Genomic DNA, 18,765 nt, shown 5'->3' with positions numbered 1-18,765 from the left:
CAGTACTATGGGAATATTTTGGGGTTGTTGTCTTTTGGAGGAGATGTTCAATGATGACCAGAGTGGATGTAAATGATTGCCTAGCACTTTTCAAAGAAGAGCAGGGACCTCTCCTTGTGTGTTGACATTCAACAATTCCTCAATAATACAGACTGCCTAGTAATTTAATCTCATTGCTGTTTGCGGAGAATATGGTCAGGCTGTGTGTGTGGGGGGAGAAATGAATCGGTTTCATTGACTGATCTAGGAAGAAGATATTGATTCATATAGAAGTTTAACATGTGCACTTTATGACCCCAGCAGTTCCGGGATTACATGGAAATAATAGGAAATCCTGAGACCAGGTTTAATATGCAGCCTGCAATGATCGTGTATCATCACTACCTGTTGGCAATAAGGTCCCATATAAGTTATTATAATGCAAAAGGAAGCCTATTGGCCCATTGAATTCATATCACATTGAGAGGTTCATTTTTTTTTTGATCGAAGTTTTGAACTATATTCATTTTAGAACTTTAAAGGAAAGAAAGGTGATCTTAATAAAACATTTAAAATTCTGAGAATGCTTAGCAGGGTCAATGACAATATGTTTCCCCCTCAAAGAGGAGTCTAGAACTGGGGCACAATTTGCAAATGAGAGGTCTCTCATTTAAGGTACATGGAGAAATTTCCTTTTTGAGGGTTGTTAATCTTTGAAATTCAGTTAGTATCGGGGTTGAGGCACAAGAAAGTGGATTGAAGGCCATAATCAGATCAGCAATGATGATATTGAATGTCGAAGCAGGCCAAGGGCCAAATGGCCTACTCCCTATTTCTTACCATTTTCTGAGTTTGGATATGATCGAAGGTGTCATCATTAGTCCTGTCAAGCAGCACCTCCTCGGGAGTAACCTGCTGAGTGCCACCAGGGCCATTCACCTCTTGACCTCATTACAGCCTTGCTTTGAGCATGGACAAAAGAGCTGATTTCCACAGGTGAGGTGAGAGTGACAGCCCTTGACATCAAGGCTGCATTTGACAATGTGTAGTATCAAGGAGCCCTAGCAAAACTGGAATCAATGGCTATTAGAGGCAAACTCTCAGCTGTTGGAGTCCAACTTGGCACATGGGAAGATGATTGTGGTAGTTCGAAGTCAGTCACCTCAGCCCCAGGCCATCTCGGCAGGAGTCCTCCAGACAGTGTCCTTGTCTCAAACATCTTCAGCTGCTTCATCAATGATCTTCCCTCCATCATAAGGTCAGAAGTGGGGATGTTCGCCGATGATTGCACAATGTTCAGCACCATTTGTGACTCCTCTGGTATTGAAGCAGTCCATGTTCAAATGCAACAAGGTCTGGGCAATATCCAGATTTGGGCTGATGTGTAGCAAGTAACATTGGTGCCATACAAATGCCAGGCAATGACCATATCTAACAAGAGGAAATCTGACCAGTGCCCCTTGACATTAAATGGTGTAACTAAGACTGAATCCCCCACCATCAACATCCTGGGGGGTTACCATTGACGACAAACTCAACTGAACTCACCGCAGTGGCTACAAGAGCAGGTCGGAGCAGCCTGTTTGATTGACACCACGTCCAAAAGTATTCTCTCCTTCCACTACCAATACTTTGTAGCAGTAATGTGTACCATCTACAAGATGCACTGCAGAAATTCACCAAAAATCCTTCGCACCTTCCAAACCCATGACCACTTTGATCTAGAAGGTCAGGGGCAGCAGATATATGGGAACACCACCACTTGCAAGTTCCCCTCCAAACCATTCACCATCCTGACTTGAAAATATATCCCCAATCCTTCACTGTTACTGGATCAGAATTCTGGAATTCCCTTCCTAAAGACGTTGTGGGTCTGCCTACAGTTTATGAACTGCAACGGTTCAAGAAGGCAACTCATCGCTACCACCTACTCGAGAACAACTGGCTGCCCATAATGAAAATAATCCCATCCCTCGCAATAACATCACTAGTCTGCATTTGCTACATTCGCTCTACATTGGAGAAACCAAATGCAGACTGGGTGACCACTTTGCAGAGCACCTCCAATCCATGCACAAGCATGACACTCACCTTCCAGTAACTGACCATTTTAACACACCATCCTGCTTGCATGTCCACTTGTCTGTCCTCTGCATGCTGCAATGTTCCAGTGAATCACAGTGCTAACGTGAGGAATAACATCTCTTCAGACTAGGCACTTTGCAACCTTCTGGACTTAATATTGAGTTCAACACCTTTAGATTGTGAACACACTCTAATTTCTTCCCTTTTTGCTTTACTTGTTCCATTCTCTGTCACCATGTTCTCTCTCCCCACTCCCCCGCACTCCAGTGGGACTATGTTCTTTCTAGTCTGGCAGTTAGTCACATCATTATTTTGACGTTCTCACCTTCTGATCACTTAATCTGTACTATCAGTCTCTGTCCCCCAGCACTCCACCCCCATCACCACCCTCCCCCACCTCCACTATTGCATAAATGCTGCCCCCTCCACACATCACGCCAGCTCTGAGGAGTCACGTAGATTTGAAACGTTAGCTTGCTCTGTCTCCATTGATGCTGCCTGACCTGCTGTATTCTCCAGCATTTTTTTGTTTTCAGTCTGAATGAGTACAGAGATTTGCCAAAAACTGGGAGGATATGGTGAGGTAGTTTAAATGATTTTTTAACTTGCTCTTCACACATTTTAGAATATTTCTCCCTCTCAGAACAGGTTTGCTTTCCTTTGATCAACTCAAAGAACTGGATGCTGGGAATCTGAAACAAATTATTGGGGGAGCGCAATGGGTCTAATAAAGGAGCACTGGAATTGAACCTTAACTTTGTTTTTCTCTCAACAGATACTGCCAGACCTACCATGTTTCTCCAGCACTGTACTTTTGTTTCTGCTTTTCTTTAGTTTGGAAATAATCTGAATGGGGTTCTGAGATCAACTGAAATAACACTGTTCAAATGCTAATTGTTTGACACCACCAGCTAATGGGCCTCAAGATATTGAGTCTGTGTTTTTTCAGTATAGGTGGCTCATTAACACAGTAGTTGATGTGTTAACTATAGAGCCAACAGAAATTCAACAGTTATCTTTTATGAGTGGATCTTGGTTGGTGAAACTTCCAGCAGGTTCATAAAGGCCGGCTGCCTCAAAACTTGAGTTAGGGCCTGTAAAATATTTGAGCAGACATCTGATGTCAGATTCTTGATGTTCCATAACCAAAATAGTAGAGCAGAGCAGGGGCTAATTTTCTGACAAGTAAATGAAAAATGCCACTGTGCTGCCATACTGAAGAGTAAGTGAATCAACTATGTCAGCCAAAATGCAAAATTCTAATTTTGGTTATGAAGCTTTCCCACCATGATGTTGAGTGCAGGGGTATCAAAACTGGAAGGTTTTGTCGGGTTTTTTACTTTTCCATTCTCAGGATGTGGACGGTTCTGCCTGTCCGTAATTGCACTTGGAAGAACTTAGTAGGCTGCCTCTTGACCCACTGCAGCTCACGTGCTGAACAGGGTCTCACATTCTGTTTGTAGGAGTTTCTGGGGTTTTGATCCAGCAACAATAAAGGAATAGGTTCAGCAAAGTGTGTGTTTGGAATGGGTCTTGATGAGGATTGTGTTCCTGTATGCTTAGTGGCCTTATTCTCCTAAAGTGCAGGTTATGGATTTGGATGGTGCTGACATAGAAACATTTGAGTTCCAGCGTTGCATCTAGTTTTTATTACACACTGCATCTGATGGTGGCGGAATTGAATATTTAGGCTTGTGAATGAAGGAACTGTTTAATTCTAGATGGTGTTGTAGTTGCATCCAACCAGCAATGAGAATGTAGCAAGTGTGGAATTTCTTGGAAAAGTGGAAGGAAAACTAAAATTGGCATGATATTTTTATATAGTGAAAACTTAGAAATATTGGTATTCTGAGGCACCTGGGGATTTTGTACATGTACCACAGAAATTTAACGTGCAGATACAGCAAACCATTAGGAAGGCGAGTACAATGCTCACCTATGACACTCTTTCATATTCTAATCTCTTTGTAATATCTTGCTGCAATTGTATAGGGCCTTCGTGAGGCTACACCATAACTCTGTTTCTTTCACGATAGTCATGGATAAGGATAGGTACATACAGCAGGGTAAAGTTGATAACTGGGGGAAGGGTAATTACAATTCAGTTAGGCAAGAACTGGGTAACATAAATTGGCAACAGATGCTGTCAGCGAAGAGCACCACAGAAATGTGGAGGTTGTTTAAGGAATGCATACTGCATGTGCTCGATATGTTTGTCCCGAGCAGGCAGGGAAGATGCGGTCGTGTGAGGGAGCCATGGCTCTCGAGAGAGGTCGAACGACTGGTTAAGAGGAAGAAGGAGGCTTATGTAAAGTTTAGGAAAAGAGGAACGGAAAAGGCTCTAGAGCGATACAAGTTAGCCAGGAAGGAGCTGATGAAAGGGCTTAGGAGAGCTATAAGGGGGCATGAGAAAACCTTGGCGGATAGGATCAAGGAAAACTCCAAGGCTTTTTACACGTATGTGCAGAACAAGAGAATGACCAGAGAAAGGGTAGGGCTGATCAAGGATTCTCAAGGGAATTTGTGCACAGAGCCTAAAGAGATAGGAGAGGTCCTTAATGAATACTTTTCTTCGGTATTCACAACTGAGAGGGACCTAGTTGTATAGGAGGGCGTTGTGAAACAGACAGGTAGGCTAGGGGAGGTTGATGTTAGTAAAGAAGATGTGCTAAGAATTTTGAGGAAGTTGAAGATAGATAAGTCCCCCGGCCCTGATGGGATTTATCCAAGGATTCTATGGGAAGCGAGGGACGAGATCGCAGGGCCTTTGGCGATGATCTTTTCGTCCTCACTGTCCACGGGTATGGTGCTGGAAGATTGGAAAGAGGCAAACGTCATTCCCTTGTTCAAAAAAGGGAACACGGATAACCGGAGAAATTACAGGCCAGTTAGTCTTACTTCAGTGGTGGGCAAATTATTGGAAAGGGCTCTGAGAGAGAGGATTTATGACCACTTGGAAAGGCACAGTTTGATTCGTGATAGTCAGCATGGATTTGTGAGGGGTAGATCATGCCTCAAAACCTTTTTGAATTCTTTGAAGAGGTGACCAAACACGTGGATGAAGATGGAGCAGTGGATGTGGTATACATAGATTTAAGTAAGTCTTTTGATAAGGTTCCCCATGGTAGGCTCATGCAGAAGGTAAGGAGGCATGGGATAGGGGGAAATGTGGCAGATTGAATTCAGAATTGGCTGACCCTTAGAAGACAAAGGGTGGTAGTGGACGGAAAATATTCAGCATGGTGCTCAGTTACGAGTGGTGTACCACAAGGATCTGTTCTGGGTCCTCTTTTTGTGATTTTTGTAAATGATTTGGATGAAGGAGTGGAATGGTGGATTAGCAAGTTCGCGAACGATACGAAGGTGGGTCACGTTGTGGGCAGTGCGGAGGGCTGTTCTAGGTTACAAAGGAACATTGATAGAATGCAGAGCTGGGCTGAGAAGTGGCAGATGGAGTTTAACCCTGAAAAGTGTGAGGTGATTCATTTTGGAAGGACAAACTTGAAAGCAGAATACAGGGTTGACGGAAAGATTCTTGGCAGTGTGGAGGAGCAGAGGGATCTTGGGGTTCATGTTCACAGCTCCCTGAAAGCTGCCACCCAGGTGGATAGAGTTGTTAAGAAGGCGTGTAGTGTGTTAGCTTTCAATAATAGAGGGATTGAGTTCAAGAGCCGTGAAGTTAGGCTCCAGCTATACAAAAGCCTGGTTCGGCCACATCTAGAGTATTGTGTCCAGTTCTGGTCACCTCATTACAGGAAAGATGTGGAAGCATTAGAAAAGGTGCAGAGGAGATTTACCAGGATATTGCCTGGAATGGAGGGAAGGTCTTACGAGGAAAGGTTGAGAGAGCTAGGGCTTTTCTCTTTAGAACGACGAAGGATGAGAGGTGACTTGATAGAGGTGTACAAAATGATCAGTGGTATAGATAGAGTGGACAGCCAGAGACTTTTTCCTTGGGTGGAGGTAGCTTTTACGAGGGGACATAGTTTTAAAGTGCAAGGAGGTAGATATCGGGGAGACGTCAGAGGTAGGTTCCTTACTCGGAGAGTGGTAGGGGCGTGGAATGCATTGTTGGAGAGGGTAGTGGAGTCGGCCTCATTAGGGGCATTTAAGCGGCTATTAGATAGGCATTTGGATGATAGTATAAGGTAGCGGTGGAGGTTAGATGGACCTTAGGTTTAGGGTAAAAGTTCGGCACAACAGTGTGCGCCGAAGGGCCTGTACTGTGCTGTACTGTTGTATGTTCTACACCAGGAGTATTGAACGCAGTTTGCATTTTTAATTATTTATTCATTTGTGGGACTCGGGACGTTTCTTGCCCATCTCTAGTTGCCATTGAGAAGGTGGTGAGCGGATTCTTGAACTGCTGCAGTCCACCTGCTGTGGGTTGACCCACAGTGCCTTTAGGATGGGAATTCCAGGATTTTGACTCAGCAGCATGAAAGAACGACAGCATATTTCCAAGTCAGGATGGTGAGTGGCTTGGAGGGGTTCTTGCAGGGGGTGGTGTTCTCTGTTGCTTTTGTCCTTCTGGATGTAAATAGTTGTGGGTTTGGAAGGTGCTGTCAGAGGATCTTTGAATTTCTGCAGTGCATCTTGTAGATAGCACACATGATTGGTGGTGGAGGGAGTGAATGCTTGTGGATGTCGTGCCAGTCAAGCAGGCTGCTGTGCCTTGGATCGTGTAAAGCTTCTTGAGTCTTGTTGGGGCTGCACTCAACTAGGCAAGTGGGGAATATACAATCACACTCCTGACTTCTGCCTTGTTGATGGTGGACAGGCTTTAGGGTGTCAGGAGGTGTGTTACTTGCCACAGTATTCCTAGCCTCTGACCTGCTTTTGTAGCCACTCTGTTTATGTGATGAGTCTGGTTGAGTTTCTGATCAATGATAACCCCCAGGATGTTGATAGTGGGGGATTCAATGATGGTAACACCTTTGAATATCAAGGGTCAGTGGTTAGATTATCTCTTATTGGTGATGGTCATAGCCTGGCATTTGTGTGGCACAAATGTTACTTGCCACTTATCAGCCCAAGCCTGGATATTGTCCAGATCTTGTTGCGTTTGAACATGGACTGCTTCAGTATCTCAGGAGCCACGAATGATGCTGAACATTGTGCAATCATCAGCAAACATCCCCACTTCTGACCTTATGATGAAAGGAAGGTCATTGATGAAGCAGCTGAAGATGGTTAGGTCTAGAAATACTACCCTGAGGAACTCCTGTAGAGATGTCCTGGAGCTGAGATGACTGACCTCCAACAACCACAAGCATCTTTGTATCTTTGTATGTGTCAGGTATGGCTCTAACCACCAGAGAGTTTGCCACCGGATTCCCATAGTTTCCAGTTTTGCTAGAGCTACTGATGCCACACTTTTTGTTGAAGGCAGCCTTGATGTCAAGGGCTGTCACTCTCACGTCGCCTCTGGAATTCAGCTCTTTTGTCCGTGTTTGAACCAAGGTTGTAATGAGGTCAGGAGCGGAGTAGCCCTGGCAGAACCCAAACTGGGCGTCGCTGAGCAGGTTATTGCTGAGCAGGTGCTGCTTGCTAGCGCTGTTACTGAAACCTTCCATCACTTTACTGATGGTCGAGAGGAGACTGATGGGGCGGTAATTGGCCAAGTTGATTTATCCTGCTTTTTATGTACAGGATACGCTTGGGCAGTTTTCCACATTGTTGGGTAGATGCCAGTGTTGTAACTATACTGGAACAGCTTGACTAGGGGAGCGGCGAGTTCTGGAATGCACATCTTCAGTCCTATTGCTGGAATGTTGTCAGGGCCCGTAGCGTGTGCAGATCCAGTGTCTCCAACTATTTCTTGATATCACATAGAGTGAATTGAATTGGCTGGAGACTGGCATCGATAATGCTGGGGACCACTGGTGGCGGCTGAGATGGATTATCCACTCAATGCTTCTGGCTGAAAATTACTGCAAAAGCAGTAATTTTATCTTTTTATCTTTTGCACTGATGTGCTGGGCTACCCCATCGTTGAGGATGGGGACATTTGTGGAATAGGAAAGATGGACTAGCCTTGAGAGAAGTGCTATGAAGATTAACTTGCCTAATTCTGGACTGCAGGGATTGATCTAAGATGAGAAAATGAGTAACCTGGGGCTATATTCTTCATTTTCTGGAGAAGGGTCTAGGCCTGAAACGTCAGCCTTCCTGCTCCTCTGATGCTGCTTGGCCTACTGTGTTCATCCAGCTCTACACCTTGTTATCTCTATATTCTGTGAAATTTGGAAGAATGAGAGATAATCTCATTGGAACATAGAACATTCTCCAAGGGTAGATGCTAGATGGATCCTGTCCATAGCGGATTGTCTTGCAGTAGGGGGTTAGTCTCAAAATATGGTTTGGCCATTTAGGATTCAGCTGAGAAATACCTTCCACAAGTCTTATTGGGTGAAGTTCCAAAATTCTCTACCTGAGAGACCAGTTATTGAACATAGTCAAGACTAAGCCAAGTAGACAAATGTTTGGATGAAAAAGGAATTTGGAATGGTACAGGAAGGCGGACTCGAGGTAGAATGTCAACAGTGCTAATATTGATATTGAATAGCTGAACAGGCTCGAGGGCTGAATGCTTAGTACTTTATTTCTTATGTTCTTATTCTATCATACCATGAATCTGTGCCTTTTTCGACAATGGAGAGATTTTTGGGGAATGAAAAAATGAGTTACCTGCTGTCTGAATACTTAGTCTGTGACCTATTCCAGCAGGGATGACATTTTTGTTTGGTCGAGCGAAAGTTTGATGATGTCCAGGAACTGGTTGGTGGGGAAAACTGACGGGTTTGACATTGAATTTCAAGAGGCGATCGTTAAGTCCACTTACTAAGAAGTTTCTTTGCCAGGCATAATCTTTATCGTAAATTTTACCTGGTACCTAATCAATACAAGTCCAAGTCTGAATGCAAGAGGACATACACTCTTCATTATCAAAAGAATTACCAATTGTGATGAACAATGCAATTATTATTGAGCAGCCCTGTTCTGATTGTATAGTGGAATGGAAGCTGATTGAAGATAATTGGGGTTGGGCTGAGTTTGGGCAATTTGTCATGCCAGAACCCACATTGTCTATGAAGAGAAAGGTCCAGTTCTGAGTTTCAGATTGTGGTGTTGTTGTTTTGAAGTAGCGGGCTCCCAGTGCCATTCTGACCTGATTTTATTCCATTTTTTCCCCTCACATCTGGTGGCTGTATCTGGGACATTGCTGATTCCTCTATCATCCCAAGCTATATAGATTTTGAGTTTGTTATGGTGTAACTTGATTAGTCCATGGGTCAACTCTTGTAAGATGCCACAAGTCTCTGATGTTGGGTAAGAAGACTCAGTGAGGCTCATGGCGTCTTAATGTCATGATTTGTTGTCTGGTTGCAGATGGGTGATATGTTCGATATTTGTATGGAGCAACTGAGTGGATGGTTAGGGCACTTTAGAGGCTAGTTAAGAGGCCACTATTTGGTGTGGGATTTTAGTCTTCGTCAAGATTGGATAAGGATAGCACATTCTCTTCTCTAAACAATACTCGTGAGCCACTTTGGTTTTTGCAAAAACCCAACAGTTTCTTCACTTTTTTACCAAATTTGTTTCCAATTATTTTCAAATTCCAAAATGCCGTAATAATGCATTCTGTTAGATTATTTGTTCTGGTTTCTGAATTTCTTGTGTTATAGAATATCTAAACACTATTGTATTCTGTCTCCAGTGGACAGTGTTATTCTGCCAATCATTTTTGTGAGATGTGTATGAAAGAGCATGAATGCAAGTGCACACCCTCAGTTCTGTTGATATTTTTGTGATTCTAAAAAAATGCATAAACCCAATCTAACCATGTCCCAAATTTCATGCCTACCTGCCCAAGTTAGATGATGGTTTTTCATCTTCAAAATGGATTAATTTCAGCCCAAACATGTTTGAGTTAAAAATAATTTTCATGATTTTTTAAAAATAGAATTATGAAGAAATTCTTTTTGGGAGATGGCTTAATGCATTGAATAATAATTAAATTTACTTTTGCATTCTGGGTACTTGGCTGTTTTACAGTAACAAATAGTTTGAGTAAATAATTTTCTTTCTTTTCGTCCAATTTTACACCTGTGGTTAGTTGGTAATTCATGAAGTGTAATGACCTCTGCATCTAAACTAATTTAGAAGGCTTGTCTTATTTTGTTTACAAGTGTGTACTTGGATACCAAAAGCAAAACATTGTGACGCGATTTTGTGTGGTTATGCCACCAGTAGTTACCAACAAACATTAAACTTTCTGCTTCATTTCCAGTGGACCTCCTGCAGCCTCTGTTTTACTGAAGATGATGCTTTCAGACTCCATATGATTATTATAAATGCCCACATTTTTTGAAAGACTAAGATGTTAATTTTCTCTGAAGTTTAAAACACACCGAGTTTTTTCAAAACCAGTCTGTTGTGAACTGCTCTATAATGTGTTGGGAAAGTGGCATTATAAAATATGTTCCAAGTTCCAGGTACATTTCGCATTGTTTATAAGTGGGAAGAACAAGTTGCAAAGAATTTTCCCTGCTTGCATTGTTGATCCTAATTATTAACTGTTTTACCTAAAGGTATGCCATGTGCCAAGTGCCACTGAATGTGTCAAAGACCCTGGAAGTCAATCGCCAACAAAGATTGATCCAACAAGTTGTTTCAGTACAGTTCAGCACACTGACCAGTCTTCTGTTACTTCAAACTGTTCTGACAAACCTGAAGATACCACTGTATCAACTGCGACATCATTGAAATTAACGGAAATAAACGCCGCCAGAGATTCTGAGAAGTGCGTTTATTCTTCTCAACTAAGTGACCTTCCTAAATTGACATGTAATGGCCAATCCAATAACATAGTGTCGCTATGCATGAGTCCTAAGAAAGAGGAATCCAAAACTGATGTCCTGTTACCCACAAAGGAATCTCCTGATCATTATGCAATGAGTCTTCAGAACCTGTTAAAAAAATCAAGAGAATATGTAGAGAGAGAACAAAATCGACGCAGTGGGAAAAATGTTTCCAAGGAAAGTACAAGTGAAAGTCATTCCGATAAAGAAAATGAAGGTGTTAAAATCAGTGACTGGGAAAAAGAAAGAAACAAAATATCTACCAAAACTTGGAGTCCCATTCTTGAGACAAGCAGTGCAAGGTCAACTTCACAGCCACAGGATGCCTCTGCAACAAATGAAAGCTCTGAATTATTTAATAAAACAACAGGTAGCACATTGGCTTCAGTTTTAGGCAGTTTATCAAAAGTAAACTTAACGGAAAAGTCAACAAAAGGCTCATCTAGAGAATCTGATTCAGATGAGGATTGGATAAACTGCTCAGAAAGTGAACATGACAGTAGCTTGCTTAAAAGCTTAATGGGGTCTTATGCCAAACTACCCAATCCTGAACCAAGTCGCAGTCCGAAAATGCACCAAAGACGTCCCAGGACATCAACCAATATTGTTATTAATAATCCAGTAAATGCTTATGAGCTAAGTCCGAAAGAAAAATTTAAAGGATTATCTGGGATACCTCTAGGTAAAATAAATATTAATAATCTTGATGCAAAGAGAGCAGTTCTGAATGAAGCTTTAATAGCAGTCAATCAAGAAGAAACAGAACAAAATGCTGGGAAAGTACAGGATGTTCCAACGTGCTTGGGAAGTGTTGATGAGATGCCTAGAAAAGGATGTTTACATTTGTGTGCTAAACCTTCCGGAGTATCTGAAGTAAAAACGGTTGGTAATGCTGTTCAGGCGCCATTGAGCAGCTTGATTCAAAAAGATCATGATTTGGAAAGGTCATCTCCATTACTTGTAAATAAACAGGAAATTATTGAGTCATTGGAACCCCAGATTGAACTGAATCTCAGTGGCCAAAAGACTAGCAGCTTGATGGAAAATGCTAAACAAGGTTCATCCATTGAGCTTAACAAATCCTATGATGTCAAGCATCCATCCCCAGTGCTGCTGCAAAACCAAGCCACAAGACAACAAATAGACCTCTCAACAATGTCTTCAGACAATGAAAAGTGTCTACAAAGCAGCATAGAAGCTAAAGCCAAACGCAAGTTAGCGATGGGAACTTCAAGTGCCAAAGAAAACAAACCAACTGCTGTTGAAACGGTTCAGGAGATGAGCAGGTGGATTCGAGACGAGAGACATCAGAGAGTTTCTCTCAGCAGGAGTGAAACTGAAGTGCCTCCAAATAACCATATTGATGCTTTAGGTAAGAATGGCTTTATCTTTGGAAGTATAGAGAGGTTTAAATTCTCCTTTCTTGACAAGTTCCGCTCTAGGAGTACTGATGACGTGACCCTGTTAGTGTTGGTTCTCCAGTGTTGAACCTGTGTTTTCCCTCGCAAAGATGGCAGTGCATTCTTATAATTATTGCTGACGTGTAATTAGGATGACGTAGTTATTAATTGTTAATATGTTAGAAGCTTATGGGAACTTGTTAACTGCAAAATTTTGAAGGTTTAAACGTCTATTCACATTTTTGCACTTGATTTTCTGTAACTTTCTGATATTTAATGTTGTGGAGACTTCAGAACACAGAAGACCATAAGACATAGGAGCAGAAATTAGGCCATTTGGCCCATCGACTCTGCTCCGCCATTTAATCATGGCTGATAAGTTCCTCAACCCCATTCTCCTGCTTTCTCCCCATAACCCTTGATCCCCTTGATAATGAAGAACCTATCTATCTCAGTCTTAAATGTACTCAATGACCTGGCCTCCACAGCCTTCTGTGGCAGTGAATTCCATAGATTCACCACTCCCTGGCTGAAGAAGTTTTTCCTTATCTCTGTTCTAATAGGTCTTCCCTTTACTGTAAGGCTGTGCCCTCAGGTCCTAGTCTGTCCTACAAATGAAAGCATTTTCCCAACATCCAGTCTGTCCAGGCCATTCAGTATTCTGTAAGTTTCAATTAGAACCCCCCTCATCCTTCTAAACTCCAATGAGTATAGTCCCAGAGTCCTCAAATGTTCCTCATATGTTAAGTTTTACATTCCTGGGACCATTCTTGTGAACCTCCTTTGAACCCGCTCCAGGGCCAGTACATCCTTCCTGAGATATGGGGCCCAAAACTGCACGCAATACTCCAAATGTCACCTGACCAGAGCCTTATAAAGCCTCATTAGTAATCCCTGCTTTTATATTCAAGTCATCTCAAAATAAATGCCAACACTGCATTTGCCTTCCTGACTACTGACTCAACCTACAAGTTTACCATGAGAGAATCCTGGACTAGAACTCCCAAGTCTCTTTGCACTTCAGCCTTTTGAATTTTCTCCCCATTTAGAAAATAGTCCATGCTTTTATTCTTCTTACCAAAGTGCATGACCTCCCACTTTCCCGTGTTGTACTCCATCCGCCACTTCTTTGCCCACTCTCCTGACCTGTCCAAATCCTTCTGCAGCTTCCCTACCTCCTCAATACTACCTGCTCCTCCACCTGTCTTTGTATTGTCTGCAAACTTAGCCAGAATGCCCACAGTTCCTTCATCTAGATCATTAATGTATAAAGTAAAAAGTTGTGGTCGCAACACTGACCCTTGCGGAATACCACTTGTCACCGGCTGTCATCCTGAGAAAGACCCCTTTATCCCCACCCTCTGCTTTCTGCCAGACAGCCAATCTTCTATCCATGCTAACACCTTGCCTCTAACACCATGGACCCTTATCTTACTCAGCAGCCTCCTGTGTGGCACCTTATCAAAGGCCTTCTTGAAGACCAGGTAGATGACATCCATTGGCACTCCTTGGTCTACCCTGCTCGTTACTTCCTCAAAGAATTCTAGCAGATTTGTCAGGCATGACCTCCCCTTGATGAAACTATGCTGACTTTGCCCTATTTTACCATACACTTCCAAATATTCAGAAATCTCATCCTTTACAATGGACTCCAAAATCTTACCCACGACCAAGGTTAGGCTAATTGGCCTGTAATTTTCCATCTTTTGCCTTACTCCCTTTTTAAACAGGGGTATCACGTTAGCGATCTTCCTGTCAAGAAAGAATTTAAATTTAAAATACTTGTAAGTTGCAGAGTGTTAATGTGACAGTTTCTTTAAGCAGACTTGTGTCCTTTACATTTGGGAGTTGTCTTTGCCATTCAGCGATTGAGAATTTGCTTTAATAAGAACCAGGCAATCAATGTTCACGGCTACTAAAGGTACATCTGATGATCAGCATCTGTGCAAGAACACTTAAATGCAAAATAATGAAACTTTTGATAGAGACCAAATGCCTTCTGAGGTTGCCCTGTTACAGTCTTTGACATTAGAACCGTAGCATTGGTATAAGCTTTCTTTCATTCACTCAGGATGGAACATTGCTGGCTGGGCCAGCTGTAATTGCCTATACCAAATTAGATGTTAGAAGGTGGTCGTGAGCTGGTTTATTAAATTGCTGCAGTCTGTTTGTTTGGTGTAGGTGCACCCATGTACGATTAAGGAGCAATTTCCAGGAATTTGATCTAGCAACACTGAAGGAGTAGTGAAATATTTCTAAGTAAGGATGGTGAGCAGCTTGGAGGGAAATCTGCAGGTGGTAGTGTTTCCATTTTATGATACTTACCACTGGTTCCACATTAAAGGTGGATGGAAAATGTGTGAGGTCTGTGCATTCAGCATTGAGAGTTCTAACTCTGCAATAACAATTGCCTACGGCTAAACAACTTCTGTCAACTTAAAGTTATCTCTCAAGCGTGGAGTCTCATTTCCTCAGGCAAAAGTCAACATTATACAATTATTAAGAAATTATTTCGTAAATTTTCTATTTTTCTCTTTTAATCCCAAGTGCATGTCCCAATAATTCTGTTTTACATGCAATGAGTTGAATGTGATTTTTATTCCCTTTTTTTTCCACTTTCAGTTTTGTAGTTTACATACCTCAATGAAGATACTTCAATCTCAATTGTTGAAACAGCTCACTGTTGCTTGACCTATGCAGATACCACAGATTTTGTGCGGTGAGCACTGCGCTGGATTAGAAACATGATTTATAAGATTTCTCCCTGACACACCCTCAATACCACAATGAGCAAGGAGTAGTGATATATTTCCAAGTCAGGATGGTGAGAAGCTTGGAGGGGAATCTGCAGATGGTAATGTTTCCACCTTATGATACTTACCACTAGTCCCACATGAAAGGTGGATGGAAAAGGCGTTCCTACTTCTGAGGACCAAACCTGAGTTGATATTTGGAACGTATGATAGGATAATCATGAAAAAAATCACTAGAATTCAAAGCTAATCTCAGTGAATGTGAAATTATCAACCATTGTAAAAATTCATCTAGGTCATTTAATGTCATTTGGGGAAGGATAACTGCTGCCCTTGCCTGATCTGGCCTACATATGACTCCAATACAGTACAGCACAGGAACAGGCCCTTCAGCCCACCAAGCCTGCACCAATTCCTAATCCTTCTTTAGACTTGAATTTCTTGCCTATATGTGGTTTCTATTCCCCTGTTCGCGCCTCATTCATGTGTCAATCAAGGTACGTCTAAAACATTGCTAACATGGCTGCTTCCAGTGCTTCCCAAGCACCCATTACCCTCTGAAAGATTTTCCCTGCAGTACTCCCCAGAATTATCCCCCCTCACCTTGAACCTGTGTCCTCTTGTAGTTGACCTTTGCATCCAGGGAAAAGGCCTCTGACTATCCACCCTGTCAATGCTTCTTATAATTTTGTAGACTTCTATCAGGTCGTCTCCGTCTTTTCAGTGAAAACAGTCAGAGTTTATCCAACCTGTCCTCATAACAAAAACCCTCCAGACCAGGCAATATCCTGGTAAACCTCCTTTGCACCCTCTCCAAAACATCCATGTCCTTTTGGTAGTGTGGCAACCAGAAATGCACGCAATATTTCAAATTTGGCCAAACTGAAGTTTTAAGCAGCTGTAATGTAACTTGCTAACGTTTATATTCCATGCCCTGGCTGATGAAGGCAAGTGTGGCCGCTTTGACCACCTTATCCACCTACATTGCCACTTGTAGGGATCTGTGAACCTGTACTCCCAGATTTCTAGATGTCAGTGCTCCTAAGGTTTCTGCCATTCATTGTATAATCCGCACCTGAATTTGATCTTGCATTTGTCTGGATTAAACTCCATCTGCCATTTCTGTGCCCCAATCTGCAATCTGTCTATATCCCACTGTGTCCTTTGACAGTCCTCCTCACTATCTGCAACTCTGCCAATTTTGGTGTCATCTGCAAACTTACTGATGAAGTCACCTATACTTTCCTTCAGATAACACCACTAGTTACTGATCTCCATTCCGGAAAGCACGTTTCTTCTGCTATTCTGTCTTCTATGACCAAGCCAGTTTAGTATCCATCTAGCCAGCTCACCCAGGATCCTATGAGACTCTTCCTTTTGCACCAGCCTGCTGTGAGGGACCTTTTCAAATGCCTTAAAGTCCATGTAGACAACATCCACTGCCCTTCTGTCATCAATCATTCTTGTCAGCCCTTCAAAAAACCCCATCGAGTTGCTGAGATATGACCTTCCCTGCACAAACCCATGCTGCCTTTCACGAACAAATCCCTTCCTATCTGGTTCGCTAATGTCCTCCAGGAAAGGAAATTGCCATCCTTACCTGCTCTGGCCTACATGTGACTCCAGACCCACAACAATGTGGTTGACTCTTAACTGCCCTCTGGGCAATTACGGATGGACAATAAATTCTGTCTGGCCAATGACGCTGTCACCACTTGGATGAATAAAGAATAAAGACTTCCAAATGTGAATTAATTCTGTTTCTCAGTAGCTTCTCCAACAGCTTCCTCACCAGCTCACCAGGTTGTAATTATCTGGATTATCCCTGTTTCCCTTCTTAAACAAGGGAACAACATTGGCCATTATCCAGTTCTCTGGAACCTTGCCTGAGGCCAAAGAGGATGCACATATATCTGTTAAGACTTCCAGCTATTTCCTCCCTTGCCTCCCACAATATCTTGGGATAGATCCTATCTGGTCCTTAACCTGTACTTTAATACATATCAAGACACCCACCACTTCCTCCTTCATTGTGTTGACCTTCATTATATTCATACACCTTTCCCTAATCTCAGCATCCCTCACGTCATCTCTTTGGTGAATACTGATGTACTCATTAAGGATCTCACCTGTTTGCAGAATACAATCCCTACAGTGTGGAAACAGGACATTTGGTCCAACATGCCCACACCAACTCTGAGCGTCTCACACTCTACCCTGTCCCTGTAACTCTGCATTTCCCATGGCTAATCCACCTAACGTACACATCCCTGGACACAATGGGCAATTTAGCATGGCCAATCCACCTAACCTGCATATATTTGGATTGTGGGAGGAAACGGGAAGCACCCGGAGGAAGCCCACACAGACATCGGAAGAATGTGCAAACTCCACACAGACAGCTGCTCAAGGCTGGAATTGAACCCGGGTCCCTGGTACTGTGAGGCAGCAGTGCTAACTGCTGAGTCACCATGCTACCCACGTGTAACTTCCCTCCTTTATCCTTAAGTGGGCTTACTCTTTCCCTGGTTACCCTCTTGCTCCTAATATAATTATAAAATGCCTTGGGATTCTCTTTAACCTGCTGGCCAAACACACTTCATATTTCCCTTTAGCCCTCCTAACTCCATGTTTGAGCCCCTTCATAGTTTCTCCATGTTCTTCAAGGACTTAATTTGTTTTTAGTTGCCTACACCTTAGGTAAACTTTCTTTTTGATTACGCTGATAATCTCCCCTGTCATCCAAGGCTCCCCAATCCTGCCATTCTCTCCTTCATTTTCAGAGCAACATGCCTGTCCTTCATTCTGATCAACAGGTCTTTAAAAGACTGCTATGTGTCAGATGTGGATTTGACACCAAACAGCTTCTCCCAATCCACGTTCTCCAATTCTGGCCTAATTCGGTTATAGTTAGCCTTCCCCCCCATTTAATACATTCATCTGAGGTCCACTGTTGTTTCTTATCCATAATTGTCTGAAAACTTAAGAAATTATGGTCACCATTCCCAAAATGCTCCCCCACTGATACTTCGATCACCTGGCTGGGCTCATTTTCCAATACCAGGTCCCGTATGACCCCCTTCCTTGTTGGGCTATCCACATACTGCTTCAAAAAACCCTCCTGGACACACTTGCTCCACATACAAACCCTTGGCACTAAAAGAGTCCCAATCAATATGGGGGAAGTTAAAATTACCCACCACAACAACCCTGTTACTTTCACATCTTTCCAGACTCTTGACTACATATCTCTTTCTCTATTTCCCACTGACTGCTGGGAGGTCAGTAGTACAATCCTAGCATTGTAATTGCACCCTTCCTATTCTTGAGTCGACTTGTAATGCCCCATTGCAAGATCCCTCCAGAGTGTACTCCCTCAACACAGCTACGATATGCTCCGTAACAGTAATGCAACTCGCCCACCACTTTTGCTTCCTCCACTGTCTCGTCTGGGATATCGATGTTTCAGAACGTTAGGCTGCCAATCCTGTCCTTTTTTCAACCATGTTGCTGTCACAGAGCATCATAATTGCATGTATTAATCCAAGCTCTAAATTTCATCAGAGATAGTAGGAACTGCAGATGCTGGAGAATCTGAGATAACAAGGTGTAGAGCTGGATGAACACAGCAGGCCATGCAGCATCAGAGGAGCAGGAAGGCTGACGTTTCGGGCCTAGACCCTT

At 42.7% G+C, this 18,765-nt stretch overlaps 1 protein-coding gene across 10 annotated transcripts in view; it reads left to right on the top strand.

Moving 5' to 3' along the window:
- LOC109919806 (centriolar coiled-coil protein of 110 kDa) overlaps positions 1-18,765 on the top strand; it is a 59,392-nt gene that overhangs the window by 9,818 nt on the left and 30,809 nt on the right. For all 10 annotated transcript variants that reach the window (XM_048609609.1, XM_048609606.1, XM_048609608.1 and 7 more), the window contains one exon: positions 10,659-12,300. In XM_048609609.1, the coding sequence (XP_048465566.1) occupies positions 10,659-12,300 (1,642 nt within the window). The remainder of the gene's footprint in view (positions 1-10,658; positions 12,301-18,765) is intronic.

This window comes from Rhincodon typus, chromosome 21 (genome assembly GCF_021869965.1).
Source record: "Rhincodon typus isolate 14 chromosome 21, sRhiTyp1.1, whole genome shotgun sequence".
NCBI lineage: Eukaryota > Metazoa > Chordata > Chondrichthyes > Orectolobiformes > Rhincodontidae > Rhincodon > Rhincodon typus.
The sequence above is the reverse complement of the archived record's forward strand: the minus strand, read 5'-3'. Positions and strand labels throughout refer to the sequence as shown.